The sequence below is a fragment of the Podarcis tiliguerta genome, assembly GCF_965153285.1.
Source record: "Podarcis tiliguerta genome assembly, chromosome: 8".
NCBI lineage: Eukaryota > Metazoa > Chordata > Lepidosauria > Squamata > Lacertidae > Podarcis > Podarcis tiliguerta.
The window spans coordinates 68,306,697-68,321,107 of record NC_139541.1 but is presented as its reverse complement, the minus strand read 5'-3'; the positions used below and the strand labels follow the sequence as shown (position 1 = coordinate 68,321,107).

Below are 14,411 nucleotides of genomic sequence, written 5' to 3'. Positions count from 1 at the left end.
GGCATCTGTGATGGTCACCTTAGCTCTTCTGCATCGCCAGGACCAGGAGTAGAAGAAAGTGTTTGGCAGGGCAGGATAGCATCACAGCAGGGAGACGTGGGCAACTATATATACTGCGCAAAGGGTGGAACAAATTGTGAACTGGAGGCAGACCTTTTTGGAGATCTTTCTCTCCGGGTGGCCTGATTCCAAGCAGCGCTAGAAAAGGAGCCTGACAACGGTTGCAGGTGCTTTGGAGATCCCAGTACACAAAACAGAAGGAGCAGGATTGCTCTGATAGTTGCGCATGGTAAGAAGCCCAAGGGAGTTGCCCTCCTTGTCTAAACATGTGTGGTGGATAAACACAGGGCGATTGATCAAGGGAAGATGGGCAGATAAGGCACATTTGACTCATAGCCCAGGCAGCAGCGGCAGCAACCGCAGACGCATCTTCTTACTGCGGAATCTCTGTGGCTGCAAGGGCTTCTTTCCTCCCAGGACCTGCAGGTGACTATGCCTTTGTGTGAGTGAGGTGAGGAGCTGGGGGAAAACCCAAAGGCAGCAAGGCGAAGGGTTGAGGGGCCCGTCCAGGCCAGTGCTTTCTTGCGGGTGTATTTTGCGACATGTTCTTGACACACCGTAGCATAGCTGTCAACTTTTCCCTTTTTTTGCGAGGAATCCTCTTTAGAATAAGGGGATTTCCCTTTTAAAAAGGGGGAAAGTTGACAGCTATGAACCGTAGTGCATTAGTGGTGGGTTTATTCTGCTTTTATTCTTTATTCTGAGATGCTTCCCCGTTGCCACCATATCATTATTGCTATCTGGAGGGGGCATACTGCAACAAAAGTGGGTTCAGGGACATTTTCTCTCTTGGGTTCCGTCCCCTGTTCTACAAAAAGAAAACCTCTGCGGCTTAGAGAGAATAGTACTGTTTGAGAAATTCATGCATGCAAAACATTTGCTGTAATTTCACACTGAGAAATGAATTATCGCTTGGAATAATCCCAAACACAAACACACACACACACACACACACACACACACACTGTAAGACAGCAACTTATGTGCATTTAACTTTACACATATGGCAAAAAAGGCGGGGAGGTTGGAAGGGGGCAGGGTTCCGGGGAAAATGACCTTGAACCCAATGGGCTTTGACCATAAGCGATTTTGGCTTTAGGTGCAATGCCTGGAACGTAATGCCTGCCTAAGGTGCAGGCTTACTGTGTATAAAATCTTGCTTTTCATTTAAAAGAGGGTAGAGCAATCAGGAAAGGCCAATCTGGTAGTTAGAGATAATGCAGGACTTTCAAATGCATATTTCTACTACTTGTATAATCAAGGCTGCTGAATAGATGGAAGTGCATCTCTGACAAATAAAACAAAATCAGCATTTTTTATGGATTTCTGCCAAAAGATTAGACATATCCCTTTACTGCAATTTCAAATGATATATTTGGAATAGAGCTGTGCCAAAAATGTCCGTCCCCCCAATTTTTTTTCAACCATTTGCCAGGATGGGAGACAAAACTCTTCTGAAAAGTTGTGGTGGATGAGGGGGGAGAGATGTATCTGAAATATTGAGGAGGAGGTTGTTTCTTACTACTGTATACTTAATCTTAGGATATTTCCCCTTGTTTTTTTTAAACTTTCAGATTTATAGTTAGGTTAGGCAGGTTGGCATGGCATGGCCAGAAGGCCTTGGGGGGCCTAATTAATCCCACAAGCCGTAGATTTCCTCATGTGAACCTGCTTGGATTTTGAGATATTCAGGGGAGTCTCTTCTCTCAGCCCTGACGCCCTCTCAGGTATGACTGGAAGGGAAGCGGGAAGTGGCTTTCTCGGTAGCTGCACCCAAACTTGGGAATTCCCACCCTAGATAAGTCAGACTGTCTCCCTCCTTGTTGTCCTTCCACTGGCAGGTGAAGACCTTATTTCAACAGGCTTTTGAGAATGGACTGCTTTTCATGAAAGAGCTGGTTCTGTGCTGTCTTTATTGTATATATCTGCATGCTTTTTTTAATAGATATGCTTCATTTAAAAAAATAAAATAATTGTTCCCCCACCCCCATATTTTTAGCTGTTTTTCTTTTATTTGTAAACTGCCTCAAGTACCAGGCAGGATATAAATAGATATAATTTAAAGAAATAGCCTTTGCCACTCAAAGCTGAGGGAAGTTCTCTTTGCAGCCACTTTCCAGAGGCACTTCTTGGTATATCTGGGGAGTTATATCATGTTGCATCGCTTTGTGTCGCTCCCAAGGCATTTTGGGGTTTGTGGTTAGTGGAAAGCAGTGCCAGGCTCTCCCAACAGCTTCCTGTCCACTGCAGAAGTGGCAAATCACCTCCCGAAATGTTTCATGAGGAAATGCTCCCCCACCCATTTTTCACAGGGAGGGGCAAAATTCCTTTTTGAAAAAAGAAGGGATCTCATCCCAGCTTTGCTTTGGAACTGAATCCTCTTTTCTGCTTCCAGCATTTTGATATTTATAAGACTGACTTCAACCCACCCACGATCCTGACCCCTTGCTCAGAGCTTTCCCTGTTTGTAGTTAATGTCTTCTCCCTTTCCTTTCTTTGTGGGACTTTCTGGAAATCGTGTTTGACACATCAGCCGTCACTCAACAGGTCCCACTAGCGCTTCCATGGGGTGGGGGTCTTACGCTGGTATTCAAAGCTAGTCCTACTCAGAGCAGCCCAGCTAGTGTTAATGAACTTAGTCTCATTCATTTCCCTTGGGTCTACTCTTGAGTAGGGCTGCAGTGACTACAGTCCTTAGATGTCCCGCCCTGTAATCTTTAATTCAGCTGCTGAGAAAGAATGATTTTAAAAAATGTTTTCAGGGTTTGCAAGTGTTTCCTTCCGTCCTTCCTTCCTTCCTTCCTTCCTTCCTTCCTTTTTTTTTCTTTTTTCTTTTCTTTTCTTTTTGAGGTGGCCAGGGGCTCTCATTGTTCAGAGGACAAACACAGAGCCAGATGTGGTTAGGCTCAATAGTCAGTGGCTCCTCCTCCTGCTGCTGCCACCGCTGGCTGGGGGCAGCTTCTCCCGTCTTTTCCTTGCACACCAGGAAGAGCGGAAGGACGGAGATAGCCAGTCACTGGGGCCTCTCTGCCACCACGTTCAGTTCCACACACCCTAGCTTTGCACCTCAGGACATCGTGTGATGTCATGCACGTGACATCAGGACATCATGTCAGGCCCCCACAATGTTTTTGAGACGCTGACGCCTCTGCATCCTGCATTTCTTCCGTTATGAAACCCAGCGAAGCATAGATGTGTTTCCCAGGAGGTTGCCCATCAAGGCACTGTTCAGACCCAGACCCAACTAGCTTTTCTGCAATGTTGTGGCTTCATGTATGGGGTGTGGGTCTTTCCTGGTTTTTACCCCCCAAATTATGTGCGTTGCTTCTTGTTTTTAGCAGTGGAACACGTCTCTCCCAGTCAGAAAGAAACTTTGACACACTTCTGGCAGAAGGCTAGTCCTACTCCTTTGCATTAAGTTGGGATGGGGATGCAGAGCCATTAACACAGCACCCCATTGAAGGCAGTAGTGCTACTTCAGTAGCAGCAATGGGGAAAGCTATTAGGGTGGTCTTTAAAGGCCCCCTGCCTCTGTCCCTTCTTTCTCTCCAAATTCAGATGTGTGAATTGATGCTCACACTTTGTAATTAGTGCCTTGCTCTGGAGCACAGTGATGATAAGATAACTGGATTGAAGCCAAAGAATTCAGATATAATGCAAGCAATTCAATTTAGCTGGGTTGTAGATCAGACTGTGTTTACCTGGTAGTGTTGACGTTCTTTTGTATTTAAGCCAAGACAGCTGCAAAGTCATGGGGGCCCAGAAGTTGCTAGAATCATTCAGCTCGCCATTCGGAAGCATGGCAAAATCACCTTAACCTCAGTCTCTGCTGGAGGAGCCAGCTCAGACTGGCATAGTAAGAACCATGCCAGGACCAAGGGTCGCAGTCAAGAGTTTCCTTCCTCCTGATTCCAGGGGCTGAGCATCAGCAGGCTGGTTGTGTGGGCGGGTGCAGAACCCACATAACTGGATCCTTCTGCTTCTAGACAATGTCAAGGAAGGTGGGGCCAGCTTGGATTTAAGGGTGATGAATTCGGTGACAATAAACTGCTTTCGATCCAACAGCACCGCCAACAACAAGACAGACACATGCAGGTGGCATCTACTCCCTGCAGGGCCATGAGGCTTCTGGCGATGGTGGTTCTTCTGCTGACTCTTACAGGTAGGGAAGTATCACCTGGGCATACGGCTGAAAGTATGGCTTGAAGATCAGGGGTGAGTGCATGTCCTTTCTTCATATTTCCAAAAATGGTCCTGAGGAGATAGGAAAGTGGCATGCTTTCTGCAGCAAAGCACCGCCGCTGGTGCCCCTCTGTAGAGCACCCTCCTTTGTCCTTCTTACCTGGCATGCATTATCGTTTGCTTGTTTTTTTAGGCACCAGGCAAAGAAGACCTTTTTGTTCTCCCAAGTTCTCTCCCACATCACTTTTAGTGCTTTTACAACCTTCTAAAGGCTGCTGGACTCCAACTCCCATCAGCCCCAGCCTAGTTAATGACTGGGAATGATGGGAGTTGTAGTTCATCAACATCTGGAGGGTGGCCAGTTCCTCATCCCTATTTTATACCTTTGCACTTAATTATTCCTGTCATTTGCTTCAAATTTGTTCTTAATTGCTGTGCTTGCATTGGCTTTAGCTGTTTAGAGTTTTTTTTAAATAATTGTTTTTTGGAGGGTGTTATCATGTAAACTTTGCATTGTATTTTGTCATCAACCAAATGATGATGATTAATACCCCAGCCACTCTGGGCAGCTCCCAGCAGAATAGCAAAAACATGATAAAACATTAAAAACCTCCCTATACAGGGCTGCTTTCAGATGTCTTCTAAATGTTATGTAATTACTCATCTCCTTAACATCAGATGAGAGGGCATTTCACAGGGCGGGTGCCACAACCAAGAAGGCCCTCTGCCTGGTTCCCTGTAACTTTGCTTCTCGCAGTGAGGGAACCACCAGAAAGCCCTCAGAGGAAGGCCTCAGTATCTGGGCTGAGCGAACTCGGGGCTCATCCAGACTTCATTTTCTGCCGCATTTCTAGGCACTTGAGCTTTAAAGCTCCTTCTCTGAGCACTTTTTTCTTTTGCCCCAGTGTTTCCCCCGTGAAAATCCGCTGTTTACAGCTGAATCAGACCAAATTGCTGTTAGTTCCAATTCAGCTTTAAGGAGCAGGTTTTCCCAGGGAAAACGGTGTTGCATAAAATAAAAGTGGTTGGACTTTGAGCTTTAAGGTGCATATCTGTGCTTAGCAAACATGAGGCAAGACGGGCGTGTGGATGAGCCTTTATAGTTATGAAGGCGGTGTTCCATAAATGTAATAGATAAATAGATTCTGAAGCACTGCCATAGGATTTCTATACATTCATCTGGGTTGGGGATCAGGGACTTCAAACCTGGTGACTCAGTGTGGTCTATCCAAGCCCTGGGACTTTCTACAGGTCATGTCCCTCTCGCTAACCCTGCTCCTGGAGGGCTTTTGGCTGACCTGTTTGTGTCCTTGCTTGCCCAGATGAAGAGAAGCATGCGTAGAGGGCAGTGCAGAAACAGCTGACTTTTGCAAGGCTGGAAAAATTGCCCTCTACACAAAACACAGAGTCGCATCTGTAACTCCACCCACTTTCACCTTTGGCCCCAACCACCAGCAGCATAATGGCATACATGGAAGGCTGCCCATGGGGGAAATGCAGACCTCAGGCTGAAAGAGGTTCCTCTCTCTCTTTTAACCAAGCTGGGCTGGTGGCTGGGATCCTTGCAGCTTAGCCAATGTGACATCGCTAGGTATGGTGGAAGCTATCTCTCACCTTAGCTGGTTTTCCTCTGCAGTTGCTGCGCAGGATGAGTCGCGGATCATCGGGGGCCAAGACTGCACCCTAGGCGAACAGCGCTACCAGGTTGTCCTCTCCAATAGCAAGAGAAATGGGCCAGATATTCTGTGCGGAGGCGTTCTGATAGACAAGTACTGGGTTCTTACCGCTGCTCACTGTAACCAACAGGGGTAAGGAAACTCAAGATTGCTGATCCTGGGAGAAGGGCAAGGTGGGAAGGGCTTTGGGGTTATTAGCATCTCTGGAGCGGTTTTAATGTTGCATTCTAGCCATTGTTGCAGAAATGGAAGGTGTATCTTGCAGGGGAGCTTTCTGTTCGCCTCCTTCCCTCCACAACCCTCTTAATTGCCCCTCCTACTGCGGTACCATACACTTCAGCCCGCAATGTTCTCCTGTTCTTATTATTAAATAGGTATCAGACTGCGACCTGAGATGTCTAGGAAGTTTGCAGGTAGACAATCCTGTAAATACACAAAATCTAACCCACCCACCCCCAAAAAATAATTATCCAAGGGGATCTTGGCTGACCTTTTCCCACTATCGGTTTCCTATACATACACAAACATAGCAGGTATTGCTCCAGAAGCCATCTTGTGGTTGTAAAATGGAACGGTGGGACTTTCAGGGCTTTAATCTCAGACGAGTGAGTGGGAAGGAAAATGGTTTTTAGGTGCGTGTAACACTCCAGTGGTCTCAGATCTTGGCTGCATTTGGATGGTCATGCTTTAGGAACCCTTTGATGAAATGTGAAAATATCCAATCAAACCATGGTTTCCTGTGTTGCCCAAACCGAGAAACTATGCAACAAGCTGGGATATTAAACCACAGTTTAATATCCTGGCTTAAACAAAAGCTCTTAAGTAGAGTATTCTGCTTTGAATTAAAAGGAAATCATGTTTAATCGGTGGCTTCTGGATGCTATGAAGAGGAGAGAGAGGGAGCCGCATTGTTTTGCTTCTTTTTTTTTACACCTCAGCCTATTAAAATTAGATTAAATGTGGCTGCTGTTATCCTATATGCCTGGAATTAAGTTCTATAGAAGTAAATAGACCTTCTTTCTAGTGCAATGGGTGAGGTGACAAGACCACCCCCGTCCCCCAACCAGGTACAAGATTGAAGGTTTGATAGGGGATCCACTGTTCCATCCAGACTAACCCTCTAAATCGCCTAAACTCATAACAATGTATAAAAAGATTTATAGGCCGCTTAATGGCAAAACTCTCTAAGAAAAGTGTAAAAAAACAACAACAAAGTATACACACAATAAAACAAGTAGAAACAAAGATGACTATGAGAAACATAGATGACTAAATTATATGCCTGAGTAGGCTTGTTAAAATACAAAAGGTGTTGGCTACAATGTAGCCAGGGTGTGCATGCGCATATATATATATATATATATATATATATATATATATATATATTCCATTCTGTTATTTCATTAGCATAGAAAGAAATAACACATTTGGTAAGTTTAAAATTGTTTACTTACAAACTCTTCAAAGGTCAGATTCATGAGTTTGTCTACACAGCAGCAAGAAAAGACAGGCAGCAAACCTTAGGCTAGTTTCAAAGTGGTAAATGTTTCTAAGTTATTTGTATAGAAACACAAAGATGGCTTACTAAGGCTGTGTGGTCTAAGCTTGCAACATCCAGCTTAGATATCCTTACTGATAGGTTCACATGGTGGAAAGTGGGAGAACAAAGGGTTTGGTAATCTGTGCTCCCAAGGTGATGGAGAGCGACCTAGCTAAGCCTGTCAGAACAACTTACTCTATGGTCTTAACCCCTTCATGTATTAAGCACATTGGTTATATGAGACTGATTTATCCCACACACGTGACGTTTTCTTTCCAATCACTATCTTCTCATACCTTCCCCTCCTTCAATCCAGATTTTCTCATAACAGGGATGCTCTGAAAAGAGAAAGGTATAAGGAGATCTGGGCAGAGGGAGGGGGAAGTGTGGGGAGGCAGTGATTTGGAGGAAAACATCATGTGGACAATGGAGAATTAAAAAAGGCACAGGAAGCTTGCTTATACACTTCAAACAGTATGGATGAGACTACATACAAAGAACAGCTGTACGTGGCATAATCTTTGACAGCCGTAGAATATGCCATCCTCTATACTAATCTGTCATAAACAAGAGCAGAAATGTGAGAGCAAGAGCATACACGTCAGAGCGAGGAGGGTCTGACAATTAACCAGGAAGATGATGCCATCATTCCTGCTCTGAAAAAAATGCCTTCCCTCTTCACCACATTCCTACTCTGCTACACCTTGGTCAAAAAGGATGATGAAGCATTTAGAAGACAAGTCTTGCAGGAAACGGTTTACAGAAGACCTCACCATGTTTACCTTGGAGAGGGAAGAGGATTATCGTTTCCTAAGACGCTACCATAAAGGGAGGGTGACTCTTTTAGCCTTTTCGCTGGTTACCCACAAGGAGACAAGAAGTCTTGGCGCCATACCTTCGTCTCCTATTGCCTCACTGGAGGGCCTTCCATGAGTCAGTGTTATTTAGTGCTCAGATACTTCATGTGTATGTAGTCATCAGGTAATCTGGACAGAACAGTAATCAGAGCAGTAATCTTGCAGATCATCTTGTAAACTGAGCAATTTTTTTTAAAAAAGTTCCTTACTCATGGAAATGACTCAAAGCAACTTATAAACACACTTCTCATGAGCCTGCCCCAACAGCAACAGAGGTCCAAGGAAGAAGGATCCAGAAACTTTCTCACTTAACAAACATCCTTAAAAAGCACTTGTCTTCCTGTCCCCATGGAAAATATATCCTTATAGTTTCACTTTTTTTAAAAAAAAAAGTGACTCTCATTAGGTTTTTCAGTAATGAAGTCTGAAGTTCCACTTTATTCATTATTATTATTGTTGATTTGTTAAATTTACATCCTGCCTTTCCTACAAGTAGCTTTATTTTATCCTCACAACAATTCAGTGAGGTTGTTTGGCGGGAAGACACTTCGCTTCATGGCTGATTTGGGATTTGAAACCTGTAAATACCACACCAGGCTTGTGTTACCTATAGATAAATCTGTCTATTTCTCTATCCCATGGGAGAGGAGGGGGAGAAGGTGTGGTGGTAAAATACTGGTACTGAGCACATTACTTTGTGGGAGAACTGTATTGCAAAATCTGGAGGAAAATGAATTTTGAGGGATGACTATGTTTTGGTTCGGTGCGTTGTTTCAAAAACTGCAAATCAAGTAGATTTGCCTTTGAACGTGAACTAAACCAAACACGCCCACCTTTCATTAGATGCCAGGAGTGGACACCCACCCTTCTTCCCATTCTGAGCAGAGGAGAAGTGCAAAGAGTTTCTCTCTGTGAGCAAGAGGCCACCATTTTGTGTTATGCTACACACCTGCACGGCAGCCATTTTGTAATTGACACTAGATTATCTCCAATATCTCTTCCAGCTCTGATTCTGGGGTGTTATGGAAAGGTCAAGTGATTATCCCATTATTGTGGTTGAAATGCTTCCTCTCTGAGGTTCAGTGCCCTGTGATTTAAATTTTCATGGAGAACAGGCCTACTCCTCTCTGTGGCATAGCTGTCAACGTTTTCCTTTTTTAAAGGGAAATTCCCTTATTCTGAATAGGATTCCTTAAAAGAAAAGGGAAAAGTCGACAGCTATGCTCCGTGGCTGGCCACGTCTACAAGAGGTGGCTGCTCTGCGAGACAGGACGGAGGTCTAGATGTGTCTTTGGAATGGTTTAGCAGGACTCTTCTTAGATTTATGTTCTTACGGCTTTTCTTTCTTTTCTTTTTCTCCTCCCCCTCTCCTTCCTGTTCTCATCCTATGCAGGGTCATCCACACCAGAATGGGTGATCACAGCCTCAGGGCAAGCGAGGGCTCGGAGCAGTGCATCACATCTGCACAGAAATTCCCACACCCCAACTACAATCCCACCACACATGACAGCGACATCATGTTGATACGACTGAGCAATCCCGCCTTCATCAATGAATATGTCAGGCCTATTCAGCTGGCTACCCAATGTGTTCAGCCGAACACTCGGTGCCAGGTGTCAGGCTGGGGGACCACGACAACCCCTCAATGTACAGTAGATAATTTTTAATACATACCAGGGGCATGGATGTGGTGGGTGTAGAGTTGATGGCCGCAGCCTGCTCATGCAGTCTCCATCGCCACATTTTCCACCTGCACAAAGCATTATACCTCCCCACTATTTCTCATTCGTATTTTCTCTCTGTCTTTTGCGCAACTTTTAAATTTTCACCCTAATTGTCACGCCCTGCCCCAGATCTCCAAGTATTTCAACGTCTGTTGCCCAGTTTTGTTTTGTTTCTAAGAATGATCATCAGTTAATCACTGGGGTTCATTAAATGTGTGGAAATTTGCATGTGGGTAGAAAAACGAAAGTAAGCAGCATACTTTATAAATTATGCATGAAGCTGAAGAGGTATTCTCCTAATAGGGGGATTCCCTCTTGAGAGCATTCCATCCTATGATTGTCTCTTAAGATGCATTCCCTCCAAGATGCATTCCATCTAGAAAGAAAAAGTATTCTTTTCCAGGAGTCCTCCTTAAAAGAGGAGGCATCCCATTCTGTGATTCCCTCTTAAGCTGAAGAGGCATTCTTAACCTATGTGAAAGTAAAGTGTGGTGCCTCTTTTAAGGTGGTGGTTGTCATCTGCAGGTTTTTTAATTAATACGTGTAGTTTTTAAAAATGAAAAATATGCTGGGTGGTTTTTTGGTTTTTTTTTTAGTAAATTAAACTTTTTCTTCATCGAGTAAACTAATGGATCAATTAGCCACAACGCTAATTATTTCCCTTTCATATCTTCTGCTATAGCCATTCTCTCATATTTCAGAGTGCTTCCAGTCACGAAGGGGTTATTTCAGTGCTGTTAAAGAGTCCAGATTCAAATTTACCCAATGCAAAAAACAAAACAAAAAATCCTTCTTGGTGTGAGGCTCTGATTTGCTTTGCTTCCCAATTTCAGTTATAGTTTTTGAGGGTCATCAAAGTCTCCAACTCGCCATCTTGGTACAAATTACCCTCTGGTTCTTGACGTTATCAGTCATCTGCCCTAGCTATGCAGAAGAAAAAAGAGAACCAATATCCTGACTGATCTTCAGAAGAGAATGCCAGCATTCCCTTTTAGGGAAATTGCAAATAGATAGATAGATGATAGATAGATAGATGATAGATAGATAGATAGATAGATAGATAGATAGATAGATGATAGATAGATAGATAGATAGATAGATTATCGATAGAAAGATGATAGATGATAGATAGATAGATAGATAGATAGATAGATAGATAGATAGATGATAGATAGATAGATAGATAGATGATAGATAGATAGATGATAGATAGATAGATAGATAGATAGATAGATAGATAGATAGAGATAGATAGATGATAGATGATAGATGGAACAAATTAGCATGCCCTGTGTAGTCCTGCAAAATGGGTTGTATTCAATGTTAGTCCTCTACTCAGAGTAGACCCACTGATATTAATGGCTATGATGAACTTCGGTTCATTAATTTTGATGGGTCCAGTCTAAGTAGAAATTGGTTGGATGCAGTCCAATGTGTTTATTTACCTGTATACAGGTAGGTGGAGCTTCAACATTAAACTACCAGCTACACCAAACGTCCAAAGTTTCACTGCTCCACATCTCCTGGCCTGCATCTATATATTTATTTGCTTGAAGTTAACAGAACACGATGACTAACAATCAAAACTAACAGTTATTTATATTTTTGAAAGTTGCTTGTTCACTATGCCTCTTGAAATATTATAACCACATTGAGCATGGTGGCTCCTGAGATCAAGCAGGTTCTTGCCTGTGTTCGGATACAGTTGGATGCCATCTTGAAACAAGGCTGAATCTTTGAAAACTGCATTGATTTTAACCCCTGATTTCAAAACTGCTCTGATTATTTGGTTTCTTACCATTCCCGAGTAATGCCATATAGGAAGTCGATAGTGAAATATAAAACGATCCACGGGTCAGCTTAGGCTAGGGCTCATGATAAAAGTGGTGGCTTTTTCTCCAGTGTCGCCAGCACCTCCATAAAACCATCGGTGTTCTTTGTTTGCAGCACAGTTTCCTGACATCCTGCAGTGTGCCCAGGTCTACACAATTTCAAATGAAGAGTGCAACCAGGCATACCCCAATGGTATCACAGAAAACATGTTGTGTGCTGGTGTAAGCGGAGGCGGCGTAGACTCCTGCCAGGTGAGAGGCTTTCCCCTATTGGGCAAAACCCCCCACAAAATAATAAAGATGTTTGCCAGGACACCAGTTCAAAGCAGTTTCAGGCGGTCCATACCTGGGCCTTCAAAATGGCGCACAACGTCATCTTCCACCCCTGGTGCCCACCAAGGCCCCTGTCATTTTGGGGAGGAGAAGCTGAGGGAGTTTTGGCTTTCCTTGTTGTTGTTGTCCTTTTCTCGTTGCTTTATCTTTTGATTCAGGAGTTTGGGATATAAATAGTCTAAATAAGTATGTGAATAATTCTGCTCGGCAGGGCGACTCCGGTGGGCCCCTGGTGTGCAACGGGAAACTGGAAGGCATCGTCTCGTGGGGGATGCAGATCTGCGCACAGTCTGGCAAGCCCGGGGTCTACACAAAAATCTGCCGATTCACCGACTGGATTCAGAGCGTCATACGGAACAACTCAGTCAACCGTGCTGCAGACACTTGTTAGTGCCATGGGGAGATGCTACCGCCCTGGGACCTTGATCTCAAAATAAAGATAAGAAAGCCGAGATTTATTGCCATATTCTACCAGCCATTGGGAGGGGTTGCTATTGTGCTGTGGCATTGCCTTTCCTTGGATTCCCTAGCGCTTTGTGTGCCTCAAGGTTATTTACGTACAAAAAGGACCCACAACAAAATGTTGCCGTGTGTGGAGTGCTCCCTCTTCAGGATTCTAGCCACTTCATCCCATTCCCTCTTCACCCCAGTTGTGTTGCCCTCAGCAGGCAGTTGTCATTCCACATTTATGGAGCATGCTCAGTCCTCAATGAGCTCGGGGTGGCAATAGGGTTTATCTATTTTAATACGACTAAGCTACCTTTCTGGACCAAGTTCACACAAGGCAGAGAACAACATACAAGCATAAAATGACAATGCCATTATAATAAAACTTTGCCATGAAAATCACACAAAACCCCAAGGATACAATAAAATACAACTCAACCACACAAAACAAGGGTTGCCAACCTTTCAGGGGCCTAGGGGCCCATTTGGAATTTTGAGGAAGTGCCACGAGTATCAGTCACAAAATGGCTGCTGAGGGGGTGTGGGGTAATAATAATAATTTTATTATTTATACCCCATTCATCTGGTTGGGTTTCCCCAGCCACTCTGGGGAACACATAAAACACATAACACATAAAAATTGTAAAACATTAGGCTAAACACAGAACAAAACTTCATACATTTAAAACTTCCCGATACAGGGTTGCCTTCGGATGTCTTCTAAAAGTCAGATAGTTGTTTATTTCCTTGACAGCTGGTGGGAGAGCGTTCCACAGGGTGGGCACCACTACCGAGTAGGCCCTCTGTAACCTCACTTGTCGCAGTGAGGGAACCGCCAGAAGGCCCTCGGAGCTGGACCTCAGTGTCTGAGCTGAACGACGGGGATGGAGACACTCCTTCAGGTATACTGGGCCGAGGCCGGTAAGGGGTTTAAAGGTCAGCACTGACATTTTGAATTGTGCTCGGAAAGGTACTGGGAGCCAATGTAGGTCTTGACACAAAATGGTGTCAATCGTGCATCTCATGAGAGGGATCTCTGAAAGGTAGGGGGTGGTCTGCAAAAAGGTTCTTGATGCCTAAGGCAGACGTTTTTTGGAGTTCACATGGACAAAGAAGACCACCAACATTGTACTTTAATGGATTTTATGAGCAGGGAGAGGAAAATAAGGAACAACACAAGAGGAATCACAGAACCAGAGAACTGTAGGTTTGGAAGGTACCCACCGAGGGTCATCTGGTCCAAACTCCTGCAGTGCAGCAATTACAGGAATCAGAAAAGATCTTACAGCCCCATCTGTTGCCCAAGAATCTCTTTCCCTTCTTGGGCAGGCAACAGGTTGAACACCTTACAGGTGGAATGTGCAGCACTGGTGTCAACATCACGGCCTGCACCATGAGTCCAACTCACCCTTTGTGGCCTTGGTCCTTATATATTATCTGGGAGTGCTGACAATACTTTAGCTCCCATGCCGGGGGTCACCTCCCCGTGACCTTCTCTAAGTTTATGTATGGCAAGTTCAGGTGAGTATTCATGGCCAACAGTGAACTACAAAGTAATGGGACAACCTAGATATTCCCATCCTACGCTACTCAGCGCTTAAAAGTGCTGAGTCACTGTTTTATGACTCACATGTGAGCCTAGGTAGCCCTAGCTCTAAGGGGCACAACTCCCGGCCAGGTGGCCTTTCTAGTATAGATGCTGTTTCTAGGAAGCTGTGATTCATGCTTAAAGAACTCTACAGAGCTGCACTATTCTATCT

At 44.3% G+C, this 14,411-nt stretch overlaps 1 protein-coding gene across 4 annotated transcripts; it reads left to right on the top strand.

Annotated features, from left to right (window-relative positions):
* Positions 1-205: 205 nt before the first annotated feature.
* On the top strand, positions 206-12,656 carry LOC310684600 (trypsin-like). Of its 4 annotated transcripts, none has more exons than XM_083455984.1 (6): positions 206-289; positions 4,126-4,222; positions 5,879-6,050; positions 9,709-9,962; positions 11,987-12,123; positions 12,416-12,656. In XM_083455984.1, exons 1-6 carry the CDS (start codon positions 287-289, stop codon positions 12,593-12,595), a joined length of 843 nt encoding a protein of 280 aa, XP_083312110.1. In that variant the 5' UTR covers positions 206-286; the 3' UTR covers positions 12,596-12,656. The 4 variants fall into 4 exon arrangements, with proteins under 4 accessions (XP_083312110.1, XP_083312111.1, XP_083312112.1 ...); XM_083455985.1 differs by lacking the exon at positions 206-289 and adding an exon at positions 337-486; XM_083455986.1 differs by lacking the exon at positions 206-289 and adding an exon at positions 380-511.
* Positions 12,657-14,411: the final 1,755 nt, after the last annotated feature.

Coding starts and splice junctions, on each gene's coding strand:
- LOC310684600 (XM_083455984.1), top strand. Junction 4,223..5,878: donor TCTTCTGCTGACTCTTACAG/GTAGGGAAGTAT, acceptor TTTCCTCTGCAG/TTGCTGCGCAGGATGAGTCG. Junction 6,051..9,708: donor GCTCACTGTAACCAACAGGG/GTAAGGAAACTC, acceptor CATCCTATGCAG/GGTCATCCACACCAGAATGG.